Source organism: Oncorhynchus nerka, linkage group LG27 (assembly GCF_034236695.1).
Source record: "Oncorhynchus nerka isolate Pitt River linkage group LG27, Oner_Uvic_2.0, whole genome shotgun sequence".
Classification (NCBI taxonomy): Eukaryota; Metazoa; Chordata; class Actinopteri; order Salmoniformes; family Salmonidae; genus Oncorhynchus; species Oncorhynchus nerka.
This window is the reverse complement of record NC_088422.1, coordinates 69455542-69482244: the sequence shown is the minus strand read 5'-3', so window position 1 is coordinate 69482244 and position 26703 is coordinate 69455542. Positions and strand designations below refer to the sequence as shown.

General features: G+C 42.9%; 2 protein-coding genes and 3 non-coding genes across 5 annotated transcripts; all 5 read right to left on the bottom strand.

Moving 5' to 3' along the window:
• Nucleotides 1–9061: 9061 nt before the first annotated feature.
• On the bottom strand, nt 9062–13604 carry LOC115112236 (large ribosomal subunit protein eL13-like). Its single transcript, XM_029639159.2, has 6 exons — nt 13514–13604; nt 12906–13023; nt 11165–11306; nt 10517–10690; nt 9713–9769; nt 9062–9271 (listed from the first exon to the last, which is right to left on the bottom strand). The coding sequence occupies exons 2-6, from the start codon at nt 13007–13009 to the stop codon at nt 9113–9115; spliced, it is 636 nt and encodes a 211-aa protein (XP_029495019.1). The 5' UTR covers nt 13010–13023; nt 13514–13604; the 3' UTR covers nt 9062–9112.
• Nucleotides 9441–9520, bottom strand: LOC115112586 (small nucleolar RNA MBII-202). The gene has a single exon (XR_003860960.1). It is a non-coding gene; the product is annotated as a small nucleolar RNA MBII-202 (small nucleolar RNA).
• Nucleotides 10192–10275, bottom strand: LOC115112585 (small nucleolar RNA MBII-202). Its single transcript, XR_003860959.1, has one exon. It is a non-coding gene; the product is annotated as a small nucleolar RNA MBII-202 (small nucleolar RNA).
• Nucleotides 10926–11004, bottom strand: LOC115112589 (small nucleolar RNA MBII-202). The gene has a single exon (XR_003860964.1). It is a non-coding gene; the product is annotated as a small nucleolar RNA MBII-202 (small nucleolar RNA).
• Nucleotides 13605–21485: 7881 nt separating the features above from the next.
• LOC115112240 (glycine cleavage system H protein, mitochondrial-like) lies at nt 21486–25549 on the bottom strand. Its single transcript, XM_029639170.2, has 5 exons — nt 25304–25549; nt 23628–23707; nt 23165–23228; nt 22924–23055; nt 21486–22599 (listed from the first exon to the last, which is right to left on the bottom strand). The coding sequence occupies exons 1-5, from the start codon at nt 25452–25454 to the stop codon at nt 22502–22504; spliced, it is 525 nt and encodes a 174-aa protein (XP_029495030.1). The 5' UTR covers nt 25455–25549; the 3' UTR covers nt 21486–22501.
• Between the last annotated feature and the right edge of the window lie 1154 nt (nt 25550–26703).

Here is a 26703-nt window from a genome sequence, read left to right as displayed (position 1 = left end):
GGTACTGTACCTATGTAAAGAAAATACAAATTAAAGGTCCAATGCAGCTGTTTTTATCTCATTATCAAATAATTTCTGACTCACAATAAAGTACCTTACTGTGATTGTTTTCAATTAAAATGGTCAAAAGTACTTTTTTAACCAAAGAGCAATAATTTTGCTAGGACTGTCTGGGAGTGGTCTGAATGGGGAAAACTGAAAACTAGATTATTATTGGCAAAGAGGTTTGGAACTGTCTTTCTTATTGGGCTAATTACCGCCTGGTGATGTAACCAGGCAGGCCAAAACTCAATCCCAACAAAACAGGTTGACATTTCAGGCGGTCTTGTCAAACAGCTCTTGAACTAAAATGGCATAATCATTTTCAAAATGTCACAGTATTATTCCAACATAGTGTGAATATGTATATAAAACACAGGGAAATCACGTTTTGACTGCACTGGGCTTTTAAATATCTGCAAAATAGCATATATCCACAAACAACATGTCATTGAACCTTACCATCATCCTAATCTTAAAGGAGCAAATTACAGATACCCAAATAAATGGTAACAGAATCCATGTTCAGACCAGAAGAAGTTTGCATATGAGGTAGGCTATGAAGGCGATTGAATAATAACAGGTGAATTACTACTCAGTAAAAAAATATAATATTGACAAAGCCTGCCCAGGCGCAAGAGTCCACATTGCCCTATTTCAGCACCACCGCCAATGGACAGCGACCTTCAGTCATTCAGCTGCTGCTCTCCAGTGGGGTGAGGCTCGGTTGAAGCAATTATGTTACATTAGATCAGGCGCCCTTGGCAGCAATCATAAGTGTTTGACGAGGTAGTTAGATACAATAAATGAACAAATGATAAGGGCTCATATGACTCATAAAATAGAACACATATTGAGATACTGGCTACTATAAAACAACCAATAACCGAGAGTTGTAATTAGTTCGAAATAATCTGCCCAACACCTGTAACGTTCAGTTGGTTCCATGTTCTTATAATAATTTTTACAATATAATGCAATGACATATAATATGATGGTGGAACATAAATGCAAAAAATAAGAGTGCTGATCTATAAATGTTACAGATAAAAAAATAAAATGTGGAGATGAGATTCTCATAACCTATTATTGAACAGCAATATGTCTCCAGCCTGTTGTCTGACCAATGAACCAACAACTGCATGGGCACACACCCTTCCCTGGTCATGTTAAACCGGGCGTAGCACGTGAATTTCATATACACTGTGTCTATCTAGTATATATCTGTCTTATATCTGGTAGAGAGTCAGTTATAGACATCTAAGCTTGGTAAATGACTACTCAAGACTTGTCCAATTGTAATTGACATGACTTATATCCAACTAAGCAACTCATACAGATTTTGTTCTCAACTTTGGTCTCAACCTAAATGATTTCCTACGATAACTATAGCATGATTTGTTGAGGGTGACAGAGAGAAGCGCGACTGCCTTATTCATTCAATTATCGTCACATAATATATATAAACTGATCTACATTACTGGCTTAACTGGTCGTTTATCAATGCAGCTCCACAACCTCTAAATGAATCCAAGCATTTCACAATGAATGATATAACAATACAACATGAACGTATACTATTCCAAAAATACTCTGCAATAACATTATTTTGTTCGATTACCTCAATCATTCAGAAACTTGCATCACATGCTTCAAAATAATACATCCAAACACTTGCTGCTTGTTCCTACCTGACGTGGTCCCCTAAACTTACACTTGTTGTTACCTTTCCTTCAACACACTGCTTGATTTTCCGAAACTCAGGAACAGTGGAGGGAAAGTGGTAGAAGCAAGGGGTGTGTGATAGCAGAGCGAGGGAGTGGATCTGCCAAACGACACCGATAAAGCTCGCAATGTCCCCAGAATCCGCTAGGGGGAGACGTAGAGGTGCGACAGCGGTTCACAATAGCGCTACAAGAACACTCTCTTGGCGGCTGTTCCACACTAATCATCTCACCTTTCTGCTCATTTTCACATGAGCCTTAGCTAAAATTGACCACCAGAGCATTTATGCATTTGTTGATTAGCCTTTTGATTTAATCTGCTATTGATCAAATAAAATACAGTGACCAACAGACAATTAAAAGCATACATATTACAAATATACAACCACAAATGTTGTTTTCCTCAACACTAATGGGCTACATATTATACTGTCCACATACAATGTGAGGCTTTCCCCCCCACAAGAAATTCCAATGGCTTGCATTTGTATTACTGGCTTGTCGCTGCATATCAAACACTGCAAGATAGTACCTTGTTGCCAGATCATATCTGCTCAGCTCAAAGGCAAAATAAGTGTCTGCAATCCACCCAGAAATATTCACTCAATTACATCAAGTAAGAGATACATAGTTTCTCCCTCCAGTAATAGGCCTATTAGTATGACACAATGTAACTACATTACTCCCAGTGGCTAGATATGACTTTTAGTATCATTGAAAGGACTGCTGTCTTTAACGGAGCTCAATAATTACAACCCCAGGAAACACAGGAGGAGACACTTGACAGTCAAACAGCAGATATTGAATTAGACAGATCCTCAGGTGATGGCACAACATGTTGTGTGTGAATGCCCTGATGTGGCTGGCCAGACAGCTAAGGATCCTAAGTGACACTGAGCTCTAATGGAGAAACAATGGAGATTAATCGCAGTCAGTGCTACTCTTGTAAATAACAGGAAATAATCTCTCTATCTCTCTCTGTCTCTGTCTCTGTCTCTGTCTCTGTCTCTCTCTCTCTCTCTCTCTCTCTCTCTCTTTCTTTCTCTTTCTCTCTTTCTCTCTCTCTCTCTCTCTCTCTCTCTCATCCTTCCGCTCCTTCATCCTTGCACTCTCTCTCTCACACACCTACATGTTTTAGACTATTTAATACCAATAAAAGGGCTATAGCTAATGCTATAATGATCTGAATATCAACAAGTGTTGGGCAGGTTTTAAAATAATTTGACACACACACATACACTCCGTTCTCTTCATATGAAGCCTTTTTCAGCCCACCCACAAGGCCCATATCGTTTTTGTGAACTCGCTAAAAATTATATAACATGATAGCCTTCCAGCTGACAATGAAGTGTTCAGAGGTGTACATTTCCCTTTCAAAGCACTTAACTGTAGCAATTATAAGTGGTGGGGGTCCCACCTACAGCACATATCATTTCTGCCTTCCCACTTGGATGACAATAGGCTGGGTAAAAGAATTAAAGTGCACTATATGCCTGTGTGAAGCCTATTCTGGGATGCAGAGAAAATGTCTGACTTAGCAATTCCTCTCCAAATGTTCTCTAACGAGGATACAACACCATTGGTGGTAATACATCCTATGGCCTCTGTTGTTGATTTCACCTCCTTGACCGGTGGTCAGTCAAGGAGCACTCCACAGGTACGCATTTGGGGTCTTGCTCTTTATAAAAACTAGGCCTCTGTAAAGACTATTGGCAGCGAATAGGGAGGCTAATCAGCATTGGGCAGAGAGCTACTTATTCAAACAGCACTCGACTAAACGTTTGGCTCTATTTTAATTATTCGCTTTCCTGGGCTGTTTGTCCCTCATCATGATCACATCAACAAACCCTGCAGCAGGAAATATCCTCCCTTCCAAGGCTTTCTGTCTCTATAAAACAGAGATAGTGCTGTTTCATTGACCTATGACCTTCTGATGGTGATCAACTGATTTCCTGCATGTTATAATTCTTATACGTAAATGTGCATTAGCTCACGAGTACAATAATTAATATGGCAACGACAGGGGTTTGATGCCACGGTAGCAAGAGGGTTAACTGCAGTTGTAGCCTAAAGAATGGTTACCTTATCATCTTAGATTCTCACCTCCTGTGTCTCGAACTCGATGGGAATTCATTGCAAGTAGGACCCAACAGTGCCCTGGGCCATACACCTGAGCTCCATTATGCTGTAGCTCTTAAGCAGAACCATCTGTTGCCGCTGTGCCAACACTAAAGCCTCTCCCTCTGGACTTCCTGTGTACTTATGCATATATTTATCAAGAGTCCTCTTGCTATCTAGCTGTTTATACCACTCCAGCTCCCAGGCAGACATTATGATGTTGTGTAGTTCAAATGTTTTTCCGTAAAAATTGATTGCTTGCTTTCAACATAACAGAAAATAATTTTGTTTACGAGAACTACATACCAACCAACTTTAATGATTCCAGCCATTCAGGTAACAAAAATAATGGAAAACATGAAAATGGAATTTGTGCAGGCACTGGTGAGGAGTTTGTGTAACTTCATATGTAATCCTCCACCCAGCAGGTCCCCTGTGTTAAGATATTCTTAGACACATTGACTTACATGTAGGTTTTTGGGCAAAGTCCCAATACTTCATTGATTCTAGAGGCTCCCATACTGGCTATGGTTGCTCTAATTTCCACTTAATCTATTTGGTGTGCTTTTGTTTTAACGTGATCTAGTTGATCTAAATATGGCTCAGTGAATTGGAAACAAAGCCTATCCTCTTACCTCAACACTATTCATTGAGTGACCTAATATGAAAGCTGTCAGTCATAAACCTTTCAATTGATTCCTGTTGGATCCTAAGGCCATGATACAGGCCTAGGGGAGAACATTCAAGAAATAAACACTAATAAATTATGTTTTGGGAAAGACTAAGTCAAAGCTACATTGAACAGATTGTATCATCTTACAGTTTAAACACTCAAAAAGTCAGTCAGAACATGAATAAACAACCAGCAGCACAATCTGAAGTAAATAATCAGAACAGAAGACATTAAAGCACACCTGGTAGAGACAGAATCTTGTGCGGTTCTCACCTGATCTGTTATTCTGCTCAGGTCAGAGGTTGCCATGGCTGACAGAGTGTGCAGGAGCAGAGGAAATGTGACGTTGCGTAATACTTCCACTGCCCTCCCCACCTCCGCCCATGAACACTGCTGAGCAAATCAAGAGACATGACATCATACAAAGCCAGAATACATTCAATTTGATATCAAATCAAATGTATAAAGCAATTCTTCAGCTGATGTCACAAAGTGTTGTACAGAAACCCAGCCTAAAACCCCAAACAGCAAGCAATGCAGGTGTAGAAGCACGATACTGCATTCATTTTTAAGGTAAAGCCCACACACCTCAAGGCTGCCTTCCTATACATAGTCAAAAGCTACAGTGTATTGGTTGTATAATTGCTATTATAGCATACATTGCTACAGTTGACATTCAAGTAACTTTGAGACATCATGCTGTGGCAGTCATTCTAGCAGAGGGGCATAGGAACAATGCTGTCAGACTTCATCGCCCCTGTCCTTATGTTCCCACAGATTCTGCCTTTTCTGTGGTTATAATCTCTTCCCCAGGATATTACTCACAGTGCAGGTATCAGGTGCATGAGAATACCATATTGGTGGTCGAATGTCAATGTACAGTGCCTTAGGAAAGTATTCAGACCACTTTACTTTTTCCACATTTTGTTAGGTTACAGCCTAATTCTAAAATTAATTCAATTATTTGTTCCCCTCAATGTACACACAGTACCCCATAATGACAAAGCAAAAACAGGTTTAGACATTTCCGCCAATTTATTAAAAATAAAAATCACATTTACATAAGTATTCAGACCCTTTACTCAGTACTTTGTTGAAGCACCTTGGCAGGGATTACAGCATCGAGTCTTTTTGGGTATGACGCTACAAGCTTGGCACACCTGTATTTGGGGAGTTTCTCCCATTCTCTACAGATCCTCTCAAGCTTTGTCAGGTTGGATGGGGAGTGTCGCTGCAGAGCAATTTTAAGGTCTCGCCAGAAATGTTCGATGCGGTTCAAGTCCGGGTTCTGGCTGAGCCACTCAAGGACATTCAGAGACTTGTCCCGAATCCACGCCTGCATTGTCTTGACTGTGTTCTTAGGAAAGGTGAACCTTCGCCCCAGGTCCTGAGCGCTCTGGAGCAGGTACTTAGCTCCGTTGACCTTTCCCTCATCCCTGACTAGTCTCCCATTTCCTACTGCAGAAAAACATCCCCACAGCATGATGCTGCCACCACCATGCTTCACCGTAGGGATGGCGCCAGGTTTCCTCCAGACGTGACGCTTGGCATTCAGACCAAAGAGTTCAATCTTGGTTTCATCAGACCAAATAATCTTGTTTCTCATGGTCTGAGAGTCTTTAGGTGCCTTTTGGCAAACTCCAAGCGGGCTGTCATGTGCCTTTTACTGAGGAGTGGCTTCCGTCTGACCATTCTACCATAAAGGCCTAATTAGTGGAGTGCTGCAGAGATGGTTGTCTTTCTGGAAGGTTCTCCCATCTCCACAGAGGAACTCTAGAGCTTTGTCAGAGTGACCATTGGGTTCTTGGTCACCTCACCTGACCAAGACCCTTCTCCCCCAATTGCTCAGCTTAGCCAGGCAGCCAGCTCTAGGAAGAGTCTTGGTGGTTCCAAACTTCTTCCATTTAAGAACGATAGAGGCCACTGTGCTCTTAGGGACCTTCAATGCTGCAGGCATTTTTTGGTATACTTCCCCAGATCTGTGTCGGCGCTCTACAAGCAAATTCCTTCGACCTCATGGCTTGGTTTTTGCTCTGACATACAATGTCAACTGTGGGATCTTATATAGACAGGTGTGTGTCTTTCCAAATCATGTCCAATCAATAGAATTTACAACAGGTGGACTTCAACCAAGTTGTAGAAACAGCTCAAGGATGATCAATGGAAACAGGATGCACCTGAGCTCAATTTTGAGACAGTCAAAATTGACAGTCTGAATACTTATGTAGATAAGGTTTTTCTGGGGGTTTTTGCAAACATTTTTAAAACCCTGTTTTTGCTTTGTCATTATGGGGTGTTGTGTGTATATTGCTGATTAATTATTTTTATTTAATCCATTTCAGAATAATGCTGTAACGTAAAAAAATGTGGAAAAAGTCAATGGGTCTGAATACATTCCGAAGGCACTTGTATACTGAAAAAAAAACATGTGGATGTCAATTAAAGCAGCCCCCAGCACCTCTGATTCAGAGGGTTTGGGTTAAATGCGGAAGACACATTTCAGTTGAATTCACTCAGTTGTACAACTGACTAGGTTTCCCCCTTTAAAGTGTTGGTACCATGTTTCATGAGCTGAAATATAAGATTCCAGAAATGTTCCATACGCACAAAAAGTTTATTTCTCTCAAATTTTGTGCACAAATTTATTTACATCCCTTAGTGAACATTTCTAATTTTCCAAGATAAACCTTCCACCTGACAGGTGTGGCATATCAACAAACTGATTAAACAGCATCATTGCACAGGTGCACCTTGTGCTGGGGACAATAAAAGGCCACTCTAAAATGTGCATTTTGTTACACAACACAATGTCATAGATGCAATTGGCATGCTTACTGCAGGAATGTCCACCAGGGTTGTTGCGAGAGAGTAGAATGTTATTTTCTCTGCCATTTGCCACCTCCGTCATTTTAGAGAATTTGGTGGTACGTCTAACTGGCCTCACAACCGCAGACCACTTGTAACCATGCCAGCCCAGGACCACCACATCCAACTTCTTCACCTGCAGGATCGTCTGAGACCAGCCACCTGATGAAACTGTGGGTTTGCACAACTGAAGAATTTCTGCACAACTTGTCAGAACCCGTCTCAGGGAAGTTCATCTGCATGCTCTTTGTCCTCACCAGGGTCTTGACCTGACTGCAGTTTGGCATCGTAGCCACTTCAATGGCCACTGGCATGCTGGAGAAGTGTGCTCTTCATGGATGAATCCTGGTTTCAACTGTACTGGGCAATGGCAGACGATGTATGGTGTCATGTGGGCGAGCGGTTTGCTGATGTCAACGTTATGAACAGTGTCCCATAATGGTGGTGCGGGTATGGGCAAGCATAAGCTATAAACATAATTACATTTTATCAATGGCAATTTGAATGCAGAGATCCTGAGGCCCATTGTTAAGCCATTGAGCCCCTGCCATCAACCACGTTTCAGCATAATGCACGGCCCCAATGCGCAAGGCTCTGTACACAATTCCTGGAAACTGAAAATGTCCCAGTTCTTCCATGGCCTGCATAGTCACCAGATGTTAAGCGTGTTTGGGATGCTCTGGATCAACATGTATGACAGCGTGTTCCCTTTCCCGCAACGTCGCAGAGTTATTGAAAAGTGGTACAATATACCACAATCAGCACCATGCAAAGGATATGCCTTGTGCTGTATGAGGCAAAAGGTGGTCACACCAGATCTGACTGGTTTTCTGATCCATGCACCTGCCCTTCAGGGCTAGGTTGAGAATCTAGTAATTCCACACAAAAAAAACCTCAAAACAGCATTTTAAATGAACTTCTAGAAGGCTGGAGCATTGCTTATAAGTCAATCACACAAGGTTCCGGTTGAGCTAGCAGTGAACTATTCTGAGCCAGTAGACGTGCCAAGGACGCCACATTATAAGTTTTGTAGATGGCTTTTTTCACAATGCAGTATATTTCATATTTAGGAATTCAAAGTACGGGAATCAAAAACGCTTTGAAAGTGACCACCACTTTGGCTTTACATCCCCTAATCTTTTGAATGGGTTCATATGAAATTAATGAATAATGCAGTAATTTAAGATAAATGAGTTTGTGGATGAATTTACTCCTGCCAGACGCCTTATGAATTTTTGGGGTTAATGACTATTGTTCTCCATTTGACTCGTTGGAGACGATTCAAAAAGGCCACTTCCAAAGTGTATAGCTCATATTCAGGAGACTGGTTTCCACATACAATTTGAAAATGCCAGGGTGAGGGATTTACAACGTAGCACAACCACCACCTGCTGGTAGTGACTGGGCAAGATAAATTCCACCCATTGGTCTCTTGGGCAACAGTCAACATTCTATTTAATGTTCGCATTGATGCCTGTATAATCCATCAAATGTGATCATTGAAATACTAAACCATGAAAATCTATTTTTCTAATGTCCCAAAGTTGTGTATCATCATTGATCAGAAATGTCCCCACAACTGCAATAAGAGTACAAGATGAGATGGTAACAAACATGACCCTTCATATTGAAAAATGACCAGTGAAATTGTACACGTTCTTTTATTTTGGAAAGTTCCATAGAAACTAGCGGTTTATTTCTTCTTGTCAATACTCTCAGCCTCCGCCTCCTTTGCCCTCTTGGCACGGATGCCGAAGAGACGAGCATTGGCACGAGCCATACGCAGGCTGGCGAAAGCCTTGAAGTTCTTCTCATCCTCAGAGATCACCCTGGCCTTCTCCTTCTTGTGCACCTGCAGCAGAGGGAGAAGAGCCAATTAACAACAATGTTGATGTAAAGATGTCAAGAGTAGAGGGGCATTTCAGTCAGAGAAAGTCAAATACAATGAATGGATTAGCAGAGTCCCATATCATTAATCAATGCCTTAATTATTTATGTGTCCACTTCTATAAGTTAAGGCCCAACACAGTCTGGCAGTCATCAGATAATAGGTTCAAAGGGAATCATCAAGGTAATACAGAGATTCCGGAGAATTTGTCATCACTTGACTGCTGAAAGAGCTCTAACATATCTGTCCAATACATATACTCAAGAAATATCCTAATATTTCAATTATGACCTGGCCTTCCCATTTACAGACAATAACCCTAATCAATGCTCAGTGCGTTATAAAGAACATGAACTTAATTTTTTTGGGGGGGGTAAACAAGTGATATGAATGTGTGATACGTACATTCTTGATAGGCATGACAGCACCAGAGAGCTGCGTGGCCATCTTGATTTCCTCCTCCTGGAGAAAGGGAAAGGTTTTAATACATTCAGGAAAAGTAACATCTTCCATGTGCACATGCAAGACGGTACAGTCAATCTAAAACGCAACTGGGGTGAAGAGAAGAGTCCTCAAACATTTAATTGCACACCAACTGAATCTAAATCGGAGCACATAAAGTAGTCACATAAGTTGTAGTCCAGATAACCATGCAGATCTGTTATGTGTAAACAATATTTTAAATGACATTCCAACACGTCTAAGACAATATTATCTATAGCACAAAAGTCTGGTTAATATCCTGCCCCTGCAGATCAATGTAACTCTGCACAAAAAGTAGTAAACACATTTCAAAACCTTCAGACCTGCTTGAAAACCAATTTCCACATCTTAACTACAAAACTTTCTAACGGGTCGTTTCAGAAACTACAGAATGGGCACTGGACACACGAACCCGGCAGTCATCAGATAATAGGTTCAAATGTAATCATCAAGGTAGTACAGAGATTCCGGAGAATTTGTCATCACTTGACTGCAGGCCCAGTGCTGCTCACGATCCAGCTTTCATCACAATTGCAATCATTACCCCAGTTATGAGCTAATATTCTAGAATCACTTTTAACAGGGAATGTTATCCATGACTGCTGAAGTCTTCACACTGCAAATATTTATCATCTGACCTTCAAATTAAGCAATCACTTAAACAATATGGTTATGCGTGCCCATGTTTATAAACACCCAACCCAATGTTCTATGACTGACACTTACAGTGCTGTCGCCCTTCTTCGGTGCGGAGGCCTTCCTGGGGAAGAGGATGAGCTTGGAGCGGTACTCTTTCAGGCGCTGTACATTGGCCTGCAGGGACTCCGATGATCTGTTGCGACGGCGGGAGTCAACAGAGATGCCAATGGTGCGGGCTGTCTTCTTGTGGATACCGGCAGCCTAGAATACAAAGCACATGAAAGAACCAAATATTTAAGAACTGTCGGGCATTTAGTTGCTAGCCATGCCTGGACTTTTAGGAGTGTGAAGGCTTGCACATAATTCAATAAAAGTAGATTGCTACATTCAGACAAAAAGCCTGTCAAACAAATGAGTTAATAACTGTCTTGAGTCCAAAGTTATTACTCAATTGACTAGCTTTGAGTTTTTTTTATTTTTTATATGCACAGCACACATTAAAACAAGCAGACATCAGCAAATAGGTTCAAATTGAATCATCAAGGAGGTACAGAGATTCCAGAGATTTGTCATCACTTGATTGCTGTAAAAGGTTCTAGTAGTCTGCAAGCTAAAATATATTCAATAAAAACTCAAACCCGTCTTTCAGGCTGTTCAGTCTTACAATGAACTAACACTGCATAAACCTGGAGGTTATTATTCGAAAGGTAAATGTACTGTTAATTTCCCTCTTACCTTGAGCTCCTCCAGGGTGAAGCCACGTCCGGCACGCACCTTGGTGTGATACCTGATGGTGGGACACCTGACTTGAGGCCTGAGGGGACCAGCCACAGGACGTGGAGCAATACGACGAGCCTTGATTTGACGGGCCTTTCGCCTGAAAAATGAGGAGTCTTTTCATAAACTCAGCAAAAAAGAAGAAAACATCCTCACTGTCAAGTGTTTATTTTCAGTAAACTTAAAATATGTAAATATTTGTAGGAATATAAGTTCCAGACACGTGACTAACAGAAATTGAATAATGTGTCCCTGAACAAAAGGGGGGCAAAATCAAACAGCTGGTGGCTACACCAGATACTAAGTCCTGCAGTGCATCTCATGGCCTGCACCAGATTTGCCAGTTCTTGCTGAGAGATGCTACCCCAGTCTTCCACCTGCAAGTTCCCAGGGGGGTGGACCTAGCACTCACCCTACGATCTAACAGGTCCCAGATGTACTCAATGGGATTGAGATCTGGCCATGGCAGAACACAGATCACACACAGAATGAGCAGTATGGCTGGTGGCATTGTCATGCTGGGGGGTCATGTCAGGATGAGCCTGCAGGAAGGGTACCACATGAGGGAGGATGTCTTCCCTGTAATGCACAGCATTGATTTTGCCTGCAATGACAAGCTCAGGCCGATGATGCTGTGACACACCGCCCCAGACCAAGACGGACCCTCCACCTCGATCCCGCTCCAGAGTACAGGGCTCGGTGTAACGCTCATTCATTCAACAATAAACTCGAATCCAACCATCACCCATAGTGAGACAAAACCGTGACTCGTCAGTGAAGAGCACGGTTTGCCAGTCCTGTCTGGTCCAGCGACGGTTGGTTGCCTATAGGTGATGTGGTTGCCGGTGATTTCTGGTGAGGACATGCCTTACAACAGGCATACAAGCCCTCAGTCCAGCCTCTCTCAGCCTATTGCGGACAGTCTGTACACTGATGGAGGGATTGTGCGTTCCTGGTGTAACTCGGGCAGTTTTTGCCATCCTGTACCTGTCCCGCAGGTGTGATATTCAGATGTACCGATCCTGTGCAGGTGTTGCTACACGTGGTCTGCCACTGCGAGGACAATCAGCTGTCCGTCCTGTCTCCCTGTCTTAGGCGTCTCACAGTACGGACATTGCAATTTATTGCCCTGGCCACATCTGCAGTCCTCATGCCTCCTTGCAGAATGCGTAAGGCACGTTCGCTCAGATGGGCAGGGACCCTGAGCAGTAGAAAGGCCTCTTTGGTGACCTGAGTTTTCATAACTGACCTTAATTTCATACCATCTGTAAGCTGTTAGTGTCATAAAGACAGTTCCACAGATGAATGTTCATTAATTATGGTTCATTGAACAAGCATGGGAAACAGTGTTTATACCCTTTACAATGAAGATCTGTGAAGTTATTTGGATTTTCACGAATTATCTTTAAAAGACAGGGTCCTGAAAAAGGGATGTTTCTTTTTTTGTTGTTGAGTTTATATAGAAAGTTATATTTGAATGACCATCACCTACATACACAGCTACACAACAAAATTACACCATAGCATCATTCAATCCACACTGCTACCTAACCAACTCGGTATGTCACATAACCATGCTAGTTAATAGCTGGTAGGTTTGCATACAGTAGACGTTTGAAACGTAAGACAGTTCAACCAAAAGTTAACATTTATACAACCATTATACTTTACTTAATCAAAGTCACTAATCAAGGCCTACCTGCGAGTCTTCCTTGCGGGCTGGTTGAACCAGGTGCGCACCCTCGTCTGCCAGTCTTTGTGGAAGTGTGGGTTCAAAAGCATGCCATTCCGGCTGGGTGCCATGGTTGCCTACTTCCCTGAAACAGAAGTTGACATTAACACATGTAGGCGTAGAAGGTAATCACATTTAGCAATAAGATCAACCCATCAAGCAGAGGAAAAAAATGGCTGACGAAGTGCTTAATAGGCTAAATGTTAGCCATCACGTCAAGGCAAGCTGGGGTGCAACAATGAATTCCAACACAAACAGACGTATATTTTACTGTGATAATGACTCCGTAATCATTGGAGTTCATTGTCGATAATGGGTGGTGACAATGAAACACTTGTAAAGTCACTGACAACATAAGACATACATGCGTCTACAACCCAGATAGGTTGACAACTGAACCTATCTGGGTCGCATTTATCTTAGCCTTTAGCTCAACAAACTCGTCAATAGTCATATATTCTTAACGACAACGTCAGAAACTTTCGCAATAAATACATAAAAGTCACATCAACTTCGATATATTTGAGGATGAAGAGCGATTTCGTCTGAAAAATAGTGAGCTTATTTCAACATACCGTCTGGGGCGGAAAATGGCCGAAAGGAAAAAGGAAGTCCTAAAATTGTGCATTGTGGGATATATAGATGGCAGCCAATGGTAGACGCAATGGAGTGTCAACCGGATGTACTAATATTCACGTGTGAAGAGTTTGAGTTCAAAAATATATCTTGTTCAGAATGCATTCAGATCGTACGTCTTTTTGTTAGTAAACCAAATCTTCTTGTTGTGGCATAATGCTGAGTAATAACGTGCTTTGTTTATCCTATTCAAGTCCCAATACAACACATATTGAAACAACCAGTATGCATGCATGACAGATTATTTGTTCTTTATATAATGGTCGTCCACCCAAATTAACATACATTAACATTTAACATTTAAGTCATTTAGCAGACGCTCTTATCCAGAGCGACTTACAAATTGGTGCATTCACCTTATGACATCCAGTGGAACAGCCACTTTACAATAGTGCATCTAAATCTTTTAAGGGGGGTGAGAAGGATTACTTTATCCTATCCTAGGTATTCCTTAAAGAGGTGGGGTTTCAGGTGTCTTCGGAAGGTGGTGATTGACTCCGCTGTCCTGGCGTCGTGAGGGAGTTTGTTCCACCATTGGGGGGCCAGAGCAGCGAACAGTTTTGACTGGGCTGAGCGGGAACTGTACTTCCTCAGTGGTAGGGAGGCGAGCAGGCCAGAGGTGGATGAACGCAGTGCCCTTGTTTGGGTGTAGGGCCTGATCAGAGCCTGGAGGTACTGAGGTGCCGTTCCCCTCACAGCTCCGTAGGCAAGCACCATGGTCTTGTAGCGGATGCGAGCTTCAACTGGAAGCCAGTGGAGAGAGCGGAGGAGCGGAGTGACGTGAGAGAACTTGGGAAGGTTGAACACCAGACGGGCTGCGGCGTTCTGGATGAGTTGTAGGGGTTTAATGGCACAGGCAGGGAGCCCAGCCAACAGCGAGTTGCAGTAATCCAGACGGGAGATGACAAGTGCCTGGATTAGGACCTGCGCCGCTTCCTGTGTGAGGCAGGGTCGTACTCTGCGGATGTTGTAGAGCATGAACCTACAGGAACGGTCCACCGCCTTGATGTTATTTGAGAACGACAGGGTGTTGTCCAGGATCACGCCAAGGTTCTTAGCGCTCTGGGAGGAGGACACAATGGAGTTGTCAACCGTGATGGCGAGATCATGGAACGGGCAGTCCTTCCCGGGAGGAAGAGCAGCTCCGTCTTGCCGAGGTTCAGCTTGAGGTGGTGATCCGTCATCCACACTGATATGTCTGCCAGACATGCAGAGATGCGATTCGCCACCTGGTCATCAGAAGGGGGAAAGGAGAAGATTAATTGTGTGTCGTCTGCATAGCAATGATAGGAGAGACCATGTGAGGTTATGACAGAGCCAAGTGACTTGGTGTATAGCGAGAATAGGAGAGGGCCTAGAACAGAGCCCTGGGGGACACCAGTGGTGAGAGCACGTGGTGAGGAGACAGATTCTCGCCACGCCACCTGGTAGGAGCGACCTGTCAGGTAGGAGGCAATCCAAGCGTGGGCCGCGCCGGAGATGCCCAACTCGGAGAGGGTGGAGAGGAGGATCTGATGGTTCACAGTATCGAAGGCAGCCGATAGGTCTAGAAGGATGAGAGCAGAGGAGAGAGAGTTAGCTTTAGCAGTGCGGAGCGCCTCCGTGATACAGAGAAGAGCAGTCTCAGTTGAATGACTAGTCTTGAAACCTGACTGATTTGGATCAAGAAGGTCATTCTGAGAGAGATAGCGGGAGAGCTGGCCAAGGACGGCACGTTCAAGAGTTTTGGAGAGAAAAGAAAGAAGGGATACTGGTCTGTAGTTGTTGACATCGGAGGGATCGAGTGTAGGTTTTTTCAGAAGGGGTGCAACTCTCGCTCTCTTGAAGACGGAAGGGACGTAGCCAGCGGTCAGGGATGAGTTGATGAGCGAGGTGAGGTAAGGGAGAAGGTCTCCGGAAATGGTCTGGAGAAGAGAGGAGGGGATAGGGTCAAGCGGGCAGGTTGTTGGGCGGCCGGCCGTCACAAGACGCGAGATTTCATCTGGAGAGAGAGGGGAGAAAGAGGTCAGAGCACAGGGTAGGGCAGTGTGAGCAGAACCAGCGGTGTCGTTTGACTTAGCAAACGAGGATCGGATGTCGTCGACCTTCTTTTCAAAATGGTTGACGAAGTCATCTGCAGAGAGGGAGGAGGGGGAGGGGGAGGAGGATTCAGGAGGGAGGAGAAGGTGGCAAAGAGCTTCCTAGGGTTAGAGGCAGATGCTTGGAATTTAGAGTGGTAGAAAGTGGCTTTAGCAGCAGAGACAGAGGAGGAAAATGTAGAGAGGAGGGAGTGAAAGGATGCCAGGTCCGCAGGGAGGCGAGTTTTCCTCCATTTCCGCTCGGCTGCCCGGAGCCCTGTTCTGTGAGCTCGCAATGAGTCGTCGAGCCACGGAGGCGGGAGGGGAGGACCAAGCCGGCCTGGAGGATAGGGGACATAGAGAGTCAAAGGATGCAGAAAGGGAGGAGAGGAGGGTTGAGGAGGCAGAATCAGGAGATTGGAGAAGGTTTGAGCAGAGGGAAGAGATGATAGGATGGAAGAGGAGAGAGTAGCGGGGGAGAGAGAGCGAAGGTTGGGACGGCGCGATACCATCCGAGTAGGGGCAGTGTGGGAAGTGTTGGATGAGAGCGAGAGGGAAAAGGATACAAGGTAGTGGTCGGAGACTTGGAGGGGAGTTGCAAAGAGGTTAGTGGAAGAACAGCATCTAGTAAAGATGAGGTCGAGCGTATTGCCTGCCTTGTGAGTAGGGGGAAGGTGAGAGGGTGAGGTCAAAAGAGGAGAGGAGTGGAAAGAAGGAGGCAGAGAGGAATGAGTCAAAGGTAGACGTGGGGAGGTTAAAGTCGCCCAGAACTGTGAGAGGTGAGCCGTCCTCAGGAAAGGAGCTTATCAAGGCATCAAGCTCATTGATGAACTCTCCGAGGGAACCTGGAGGGCGATAAATGATAAGGATGTTAAGCTTGAAAGGGCTGGTAACTGTGACAGCATGGAATTCAAAGGAGGCGATAGACAGATGGGTAAGGGGAGAAAGAGAGAATGACCACTTGGGAGAGATGAGGATCCCGGTGCCACCACCCCGCTGACCAGAAGCTCTCGGGGTGTGCGAGAACACGTGGGCGGACGAAGAGAGAGCAGTAGGAGTAGCAGTGTTATCTGTGGTGATCCATGTTTCCGTCAGTGCCAAGAAGTCGAGGGACTGGAGGGAGGCATAGGCTGAGATGAACTCTGCCTTGTTGGCCGCAGATCGGCAGTTCCAGAGGCTACCGGAGACCTGGAACTCCACGTGGGTCGTGCGCTGGGACCACCAGATTAGGGTGGCCGCGGCCACGCGGTGTGGAGCGTTTGTATGGTCTGTGCAGAGAGGAGAGAACAGGGATAGACAGACACATAGTTGACAGGCTACAGAAGAGGCTACGCTAATGCAAAGGAGATTGGAATGACAAGTGGACTACACGTCTCGAATGTTCAGAAAGTTAAGCTTACGTAGCAAGAATCTTATTGACTAAAATGATTAAAATGATACAGTACTGCTGAAGTAGGCTAGCTGGCAGTGGCTGCGTTGTTGACTTTGTAGGCTAGCTGGCAGTGGCTGCGTTGTTGACACTACACTAATCAAGTCGTTCCGTTGAGTGTAATAGTTTTTACAGTGCTGCTATTCGGGGGCTAGCTGGCTAGCTAGCAGTGTTGATTACGTTACGTTGCGTTAAAAGAACGACAATAGCTGGCTAGCTAACCTAGAAAATCGCTCTAGACCAGACATGGGCAAACTACGGCCCGCGGGCCACATACGGCCCGTTAGGCTTTTTAATCCGGCCCACCGAACTTGTCCAAATTATAGTAAAAACCTCCTTTTTTCCCATTTCCCTGCAATGCCCACGTTTCCCCAATAGATGGCGCACTCAAAACACATTGACCGTTGTTGGAGTGGCGCGTATTTCTCTTTATTTCACTTTAATTTTCACTTCGTTTCACGTCACCATTAAGCCCTTCTGTGAAAATGAGCGGACCAAAGAGAAGGAAAGTGGACAGCGAATGCCGAGTGTTTAATAAGGAGTGGACAACAAAATACTTCTTCACTGAAGTTCGATCAACGGCTGTATGTCTCATATGCCAAGAAGCTGTTGCGGTTTTCAAAGAGTACAATATCAGCCGTCACTTTGCCACGAAGCATGCAAACTATGCTAGCAAGCAGTCAACACAAGAACGGGCGGCTACTGCTCAGAGGTTGGCAGCTAATTTACAGAGTCAACAGAACTTTTTTCACCGACAAACTGCAATTCAAGAGTCAAGTACCAAGGCAAGTTATTTGCTGGCATTCAAATTAGCAAAGGCTAGCAAGCCTTTCTCCGAAGGCGAGTTTTTGAAAGAGTGCATGGTAGAGACAGCAGGTCTCTTGTGTCCGGAGAGCAAAGCCAAGTTTGAAAAAATCAGTTTAGCACGCAGGACAGTGACTCGCCGCGTGGAACTGATTGACGAAGATATAGTCAGCGAGTTAAACAAAAAGGCGGAGTCCTTTAAGTTATATTCACTAGCACTGGATGAAAGTAACGACATAAAAGACACTGCTCAGCTCCTAATTTTTATCCGAGGGATTAACGACAGTTTTGAGATAACGGAGGAGCTTTTGAGCATGGAATCACTGAAAGGGAAAACGCGAGGAGAGGACTTATATGAACAGGTGTCTGCTGTCATCGAGAGAATGAAGCTACCTTGGAGTAAATTTGCCAATGTCACCACGGATGGATCGCCAAATTTAACTGGAAAAAACATCGGGCTGCTGAAAAGAATCCAGGATAAAGTGAAAGAAGAAAACCCTGACCAGGATGTTATTTTACTTCACTGCATCATTCATCAGGAGTCTCTGTGTAAGTCTGTATTGCAGCTTAATCACGTCGTGGATCCAGTTGTAAAACTTGTTAACTTCATACGAGCAAGGGGACTTAATCATCGTCAGTTCATTACGTTCCTGGAAGAAACTAATGCGGATCACCAGGACCTAATTTACCACTCTCGCGTCCGCTGGTTAAGTTTGGGGAAAGTGTTTCAACGAGTCTGGGAGCTCAAAGACGAGATTCGCTCATTTTTAATTTAATGGGGAAATCCGAAGAATTCCCCGAGCTGAGCGACACAAACTGGCTTTGTGACTTTGCGTTTGCTGTGGACATATTTTCACACATGAATGAGCTGAACGTGAAGCTACAGGGGAAAGATCAGTTTGCGCACGACATGTACACAAATGTGAGAGCCTTCAAATCCAAGCTGGTTTTATTCTCCAGGCAAATGTCACACAAATCTTTCGCACATTTCCCCACACTAGCCGTGCAGAAAGAGGCCGCCCGAAATGCGAAGAAATACTGCAAATCACTGGACGATCTGCACAGAGAATTTTGCCGTCGGTTCTGTGATTTTGAAAAAATTGACAAGTCACTTCAACTGGTGTCCTGTCCCCTGTCACAAGACCCCGAATCAGCACCGCAGGAGCTGCAATTGGAACTGATCGATCTTCAGTCTGACTCCGTCTCAAAGGAGAAGTTCAAGTCTCTTAAACTGAATGACTTTTACGCTTCACTTAACGAGACTGCGTTTCCAAACCTCCGGAGGACGGCGCAGAAGATGCTGGTGTTGTTTGGCTCGACCTACGTGTGTGAGCAGACGTTTAGCGTCATGAAAATCAACAAAGCCCATCACAGATCCAAGTTAACTGACCAACACCTCAGATCTGTCCTGAGAATTGCCACAACAAAACTAACTCCAGACTTTGATGCACTGGCAAAAAAGGGAGACCAACAACACTGTTCCCACTGAAATGGGGAGTTTTTCTGCTGTGTTATGAAAAAATGCATATGGAAAGTTTGGAAGTGCGTCTTTTAATTAAGAGCAATGCGCATTTACGCACAGCAGCGGTACAGTAGCTTAATTAACACGCCGCACATCGCTCTTAATTTAAATTTAAATTTTCAGCTTCAGGTAGGATATTTAATACAGCCTATGTCTGTGTGCTTGGCAACGATACACGTGTACTGTTTGCGCGTGAAGGCGAGGGCGTCCGTGGCGAGTTTGTAGAGCGCGCGGTCAGGACAATCCATCCATGATTTTGCGGAGTTTAACACAAGTAGATATTATTGAGCTTGAGTATTTCGTTGTGTAATAATGTTTTGAATGTTGAAAGTGATTCCATTTTTCAATAAATGTTGATTTCTTTAACTTTGCACCTTCGATTGAAACTTATTAAAAACAGACGCAATCTTGATAAATCACAGTGCGTATGTTATTTTAATCTATTTACATTTCCTCCTCCCAGTATCTGCGAAATAGTATGTAAATGCCATATCTTGCATATTCCTTGAGACAAATTTATTAACTGATAAGGGCTATTTTTCACATTTGAAAGACAGTTAATAAATTGGGTTGTAGTGTTCTTACTGTGCTATGAGGTTTGCACACACTACATTTAATGCTTTAGTATATCCGGCCCAAACACTCCCTCCAAATGCTCCTGGCCCGGCCCCTCTGTCAAATTTTAGAACCCATTGTGGCCCGCGAGTCAAAAAGTTTGCCCACCCCTGCTCTAGACTATACAATTATCTTTGATACAAAGACGGCTATGTAGCTAGCTACGATCAAACAAATCAAACCGTTGTACTGTAATGAAATGAAAATGTGATACTACCTGTGGAGCGAAGCGGACCGGGTTGTTGAGTGCGGAAGTTCTATTCGGTAGACGTTGGCTAGCTGTTGGCTAGCTAGCAGTGTCTCCTACGTTAAGGACGACAAATAGCTGGCTAGCTAACCTCGGTAAATTAAGATAATCACTCTAAAACTACACACTCTAAACTACACAATTATCTTGGATACGAAGACAGCAAAGACAACTATGTAGCTAGCTAACACTACACTAATCAAGTCGTTCAGTTGAGTGTAATAGTTTCTACGGTGCTGCTATTCGGTAAACGGTGGACGTTTGCTAGCTGGCTAGCTGCTGGGCAGATAGCAGTGTAGACTACGTTAGGACGACGAAATACGATAATTACGCAATTATCTTTGATACAATGACGGCTATGTAGCTAGCTAAGAAGAAATTGCTAAGATTAGACAAATCAAACCTTTGTACTATAATGAAATGTAATGAAAAGTTATACTACCTGCAGACCGAAGTGCGGATGCGACCACTCGCTCCAACCCGGAAGTATAAATTAAGATTTATATGTAGGTACACCACAAGGGGTCACTGCAGTCGCACAATAAAGTTACACACATTTCACTTACGGGCCTGTTCAGATAGCCAATTTCTCTGAGTATCGCCCAATTTTACATTCTCATTGTTGTAATGATCATTATGAATTACATGTTTTCATTATAGGAGTGTTGTCCAAATATTTAACCCTAATACGTTCATGCACAAACAGCAACACCATCACTTTGCTCATTGTGTCAAGAGAGGACCATCCCGGAAGGATATTTTCTGTCCGACAGCCAAATTGTATTCTCCTGTAAAAGTAGTAAAGCCCCATTCATAGTTAAATAAAAATAAAACAAAGTCAAAGATATGCTCAGTTTCTCTGGTGCACTGAGCCTGTGCCCATTAATCATTGATCAATCCCCCCTTGCACCTCATCTCAATCTTAATCTAAGGGCAAAGGTCAAGGTCAATGTAGCAATGACAAGTGCTTCTCTATCTCTGGGTTTTCACCAGTGAGGTATCAGAACAAAAGGTCTAGTTTCAAGCAGGGTAATTTCTAGGAATAGGTCCACACACACCCTTCACAGTATGTGAAATATCCCCTTTACAATGTAAACTACTGTTCCATTAACTAACTGGACTGATTATGTGTTAATAAATCAATGATACTGTGCAGATATATTGTGTTAATATCACTTGTGTAACTTTCAGTTACCATTAGCTTGAATCACTTGGGTTGGAAAATACAACAGCAGCATATCAAATGAAATTTTATTGGTCACACACAGTTTAGCAGAGGTTTAGCAGGTGCAGCAAAATGCTTGGGTTCCTAGCTCCTAACAATGCCAAACAAGTACACAAATAATCAAAAACAAGATATGTCAGAACAAATCCAGGTAACCCAAATAACACAACGAATAATCCAAATGCAATCTATGCATATATAGGCCTACACCAAAAACATATACTAAGAATGATATGTATAGCAGTAGATATTAGTGAGCCATGTCAATCATCACAGGCAGTGTGTACAAACAGCACAACAAATGCAATATTATCCACATATTCCTGGTGTCAGATGTTACCTCAAAATAGGAAAATATCACAAATAGATTTGATTCTTGCTGTAGTCTTTTGTTCTAAAGAAGGTGATCTTGCTGAAAAATGTCAATCTACAAGTGAGGAGTCTTTGGAAGTGCCAGGCTACCAGCCAAGGTTTGGTTTTGACTAGTCTTGCATTGCCAGACATCAAATTAAGTTTAGACTTAGATAATGACTTAAGGTGGTTTATGTAAAGCAAGTGAATAGTACTGTATTCCATCCTTCCCATCAGATGGAATAGAAGAGCCACAATGAAAAAACAATGGATTGTATTTATTGTATCTGACTTCTTATTTCCGATCACTTTCCAACCTGTTGCCACTTCTCTGCATTTTTTTCAGTTCAAACCAAGCACCTGAAGTAATCAACTCTTATTTATGTGCCAACAGGATTTATCATTGTGCCAACAGGATTTATCATTGTGCCAACAGGACATGGGAACAAACCCTTCAGGTTGTCTTGTGGTTTAATCAGCAAAAGCACCTAGGTGAGCATTTTTAATTATCATTATCATCTTGGTGATTAAACAATTACAGTCAAAATAAATATGGCTACTTTATATAATATTTTTAGCTGAGATTTTACAGCCAGTCCAGATAGGATTAGTGTGAAAGACCTGTAATCATCATTAAAAAGAACATTTAAAAAAAAGAACATGGAGAGTCGAGCAGTCTACTCATCAAGTGATTTGATAAATTTCTCATAGGAGCCATCGTCCATGAGGCCATCAAGTTCTGCAGGGTTGTCAATAGTCATCTTAATTAGCCAGCCTGGAAGTCAAAGGAGAACAACCATCAGTAAAATTGTCAGGGGGGTTAATAAGTGTGTTGAATGAGTATTCACAAAAAAAATATATACATATATATAATATATAATAATTCACATAAGGTGGCAAGTACCATAGCGGTTAAGAGCATTGGCCCAGTAATCGAATGGTCGCTGGTTCGAAAACCAAAGCGGAATAGGTGAAGATCTGTTGATGTGCCCTTGAGCAAAACAACCCTAATTTTCTCCTGTAAGTCACTCTGGATAAGAGTGTCTGCTAAATTATCAACTGATTTGTCTTGTCACTTGTTCTTGCATAAGATACTCACCCACTTCGTAGCAGGATTTATTCACTAGTCCAGGGTTGACTGCCAGCTCTGTGTTGATTTCAGTTACCTCTCCAGTCAGCGGAGAGTACAGCTCACTAGCAGCCTTCACACTTTCCAAAGCACCAAACTCCTCTGAAACACAAGCAAAGGACATGCATGACCCTCCTTATTGGCAACAAAGCTCGTGGTCACAAGAGTCATTTACTTGTGGGAGGAAACTTAAACCTGAAAAAAATCTCACCCATTTGTTCAAGTTTTTGCCCCACCTCAGGGAGTCCACAATATACCACATCACCTAATGCTTCCTACAATGGAGGGACACAAATTCTAACATTTTAGCAGCTACACAGAATTTGCAACACAAAATATTCATATTTGAAGTACACATTGAGGAAATTCTGGGAAAGCATAAAATAAGGCCAATGTAAGTTGTGGTAAACTTCAAGTTCTTGCACAAATATCAGATTGAGCCTCAATTTTTAAGCAAGGCATAATACAAGTAATCAATTACCCTAAAAAAAAGTCATACATATGTAAAATTGTCATTCTGGTATACGTCTTTGTATTGCAGGACAAAGTACAAAGTTCCAAAATAAATCTCTCAAGACAATACAGGCATTATGTAGACCAATAAATGTCAGATAAGTAATTTAGAAACAGCAGCACACTAAATCATTGATAAAAATATCAACCAAACTGCCTACCTGAGCAAAGTTGCTGATGCCAACTGTGCCAATTCCTCCCTCTACTTGTACCCACTCATGCTTGTCTGTGAATTTCAGGGCTGTAAAAATAGACATTCACATCAGATAATGGGATGCATGTGCATAGAAAAACAGCACAGACTAATGTTCAAACTAATAATGTATTAGTACACTACATGGACTAGTTGACATGGCCATAATCTCCAAAACTTGACATTTTAGTTTTTCTGTGTTCTAGGAGTACACCACCATTAATGTAGGGTTTCCAAACTCTAGTGGGGGGGGGGGGGGGGGGGGGCAACCTAACTAAGTACCTATCCCAAACATTGCACTTGTTATTAACTGTCCAAAGGACACTATTGTACTATGGACCAGAGCCAAAAGTACTGTGCAAAACAGCAAACTTCATTTAAAATACTGGAAGGTGGCAGAAGATACCATTCATGCACTGCCCCACATTCAGCCCTGTAATGTCAAACAAGATGTGAATTGTATTACTATCACCATTGTGATGTCAATTGCTCAAACAATGTACCAGCATTCTCTAGCTATTACTGTACATTGTAGTATAGTTGTACACAGTATGAGTGGTGGGAGGGAGCACAGACATTTAAACATCCTTCCTCTAATCTGCTATGTGGGCTGTTCATTATATTAAATTAACTAGTAATATTTTATATATTTTTTTGTACAAATATGTAATCCACAGTTCAAGCAAGAAACATTAAAACGTGGTTTATGTCAACCGCTGTCAATACGCTGGGGAGGAATTAAATGCCTCAACAGTTTCCAATGCTAGCATCACATCATGCAGAAAAATACAGGTTTGAACCAGATTGTGAACTGTGAAAGATGCTGAGGCATGGCTGGTTTGTCTTAAAGACAAGAGAGCCTTACCTTAATGGAGATCTTCAATATAATTTCTAGACTAAACCACCACCCACAAATTACACCATGCATTTATTTGCAGACTACAAATTTGGTAATATAGATGTATGCTCAAATTTGTTACTCCCGACCAGCATTTGACTTGCATACGTCCAAACTCGTGCGTGATTTGCTCCATGTAATTATCCATTACATTGGGGCACGAGACAGTGTGTGTCTTGAGTGCTTAACAAGCCCTAGTGTTTTTTAAGACCGCGTTTTACAGTGTCGTCTACGAAAATGAAAACTTTAATCGACCTGGCTTCTTTTGGGGACATCCCAGATCGCAGCTTATGGAAAGCGACCATATAATAAAACATGTTACGGTTAAACCAACCTAACGCGGGACCGTTGTTCGACAGGCTGGTCAAGGGAATCACAAAAGTCCATTGGAACTCCATAAAAACAAAATCCCTTGATTTCTGTCTGGGAATAACGAGAGAATAGTTTACTTTTAGACCACATAACGGCCAACATTTGGCTACTTTTTATTTGACCCATCGCCCAAACTTTATCGTAGCAGGGAATGCGTCCTAAACGGTTTACAAACCTGGACATGCGGACCACAAAAATATAAAAATCGCAGTTCACACTCTCTCACTGACGTGTAAAAATGTACGGTGGGGGATTGACCAAAACAGTGTGACTGGAATGTGTAGCCACAGACCCGTACATCAATTGTGATGTTAATAAATGTAGCATGCAACATCGAGTGCGCCAATTTGGGCAACATTGTAACAAATTGTTACCTGTGGACAGTCGTGAGGCGGTGCTCAGTGACTGTGCGGGGTTGGCCTTCCATAAGAGCCGACTTGCGGATATCTGTACAGGTCGAGAACGCTGAATCAGTACTGGGGAAAAGTTTGCAGTAAAGCACCGGAACGCTACTCTCATCGCCATCTTCAGTGTCGGCCGAAATGATTACACATGCAATTGACTGAGTGGAACGCGCACCATCACCCTTTGCGCGCTCTCGACATGAAATAGAAGCGGCTTTTCAGCAGGACTTTGTGAAAGTTGAACCGTATTTGCCAATAAGGTTTTTCCTTATATGGATACTCCCAAGGCGTAACAGATGCACAACAGAATATTTAGGATGCTAATGGCTTTTTCGCATAGTTGGTAGTGTTAGATCTTCTTCAGTCTAAAGTCTACTCTGCATCTTTGTGGCATTATGGAACTAACCATAAGGTTTGGGCGCGTTCCTCTGCCCAGGCGTTGCTGAAGCATGCCATATTTTACACCACCTGGATATGTATTTTAACTATCATCTCACCACATATGTTAGAACAATCAGTCAATCGATGACAGTCGACACACAACCATTGGTTGATTCATGCAACGTCTGAACAGGTGAACGGGACCATTCTCATTATGCTTGGTAGGTTGTAGAAACTGGGTTATGACTAACTAGTTTTTCCTTCATGAATATTACAGCCCTAACTCTCAATGTTTCTATTGTATCCGTTGTACTGTAGTACACAACTTCTGAGATTGGGCAACAGTTCCTAGAACCTAGTGTTGCTTTCATTAAACAAATGGTTTTCTTGGTAGACTTTAACACTAGGGTCCTACAGTGCTTTGCAGCATGACTAGAAAGTAACGACTTCATTCACTGGAAATGAACTCACCTTGTGCTCTTCCTCCTCGAACCAACGGTGTTGTACACAGGTCATCCCACAATCCTTTCTTAGGGGATCCATATAGGTGGGGTGCACATTGGTTGTCAAGAGTTCAGTCACCAGGGGTGTATTCATTATGTCTTGCAACAAACAGTTTACCGTTTAAGAAACACAGATGCAGAATGAAATGGATTGCTCTACCTGAATTTGTCCAATAGAAACTCTAGTTTGTTGCTAAATGTTTCCCGTTTGGAAAAATGAAAAGACAGACAAAACATTTCGTAACAGAATAGGTGGTCGTTCTGCCAAACTGTTTCAATTGGACAAATTGCGGTGCGTCCCAACCCGTTTCGTTCGCTTCAGTTTTAAGAAATGTTTCGCACAGATTCGGCTGAATGACTACACCCCTGGTTCATCCAAAAGCTTATGAAAAGGTACATAATAAACACCATGGCTAAAGAACACAGACCAGTAACTTAAGCCTACTACAACAGTATATCAGCTACAGACACATACTTTCACATGTA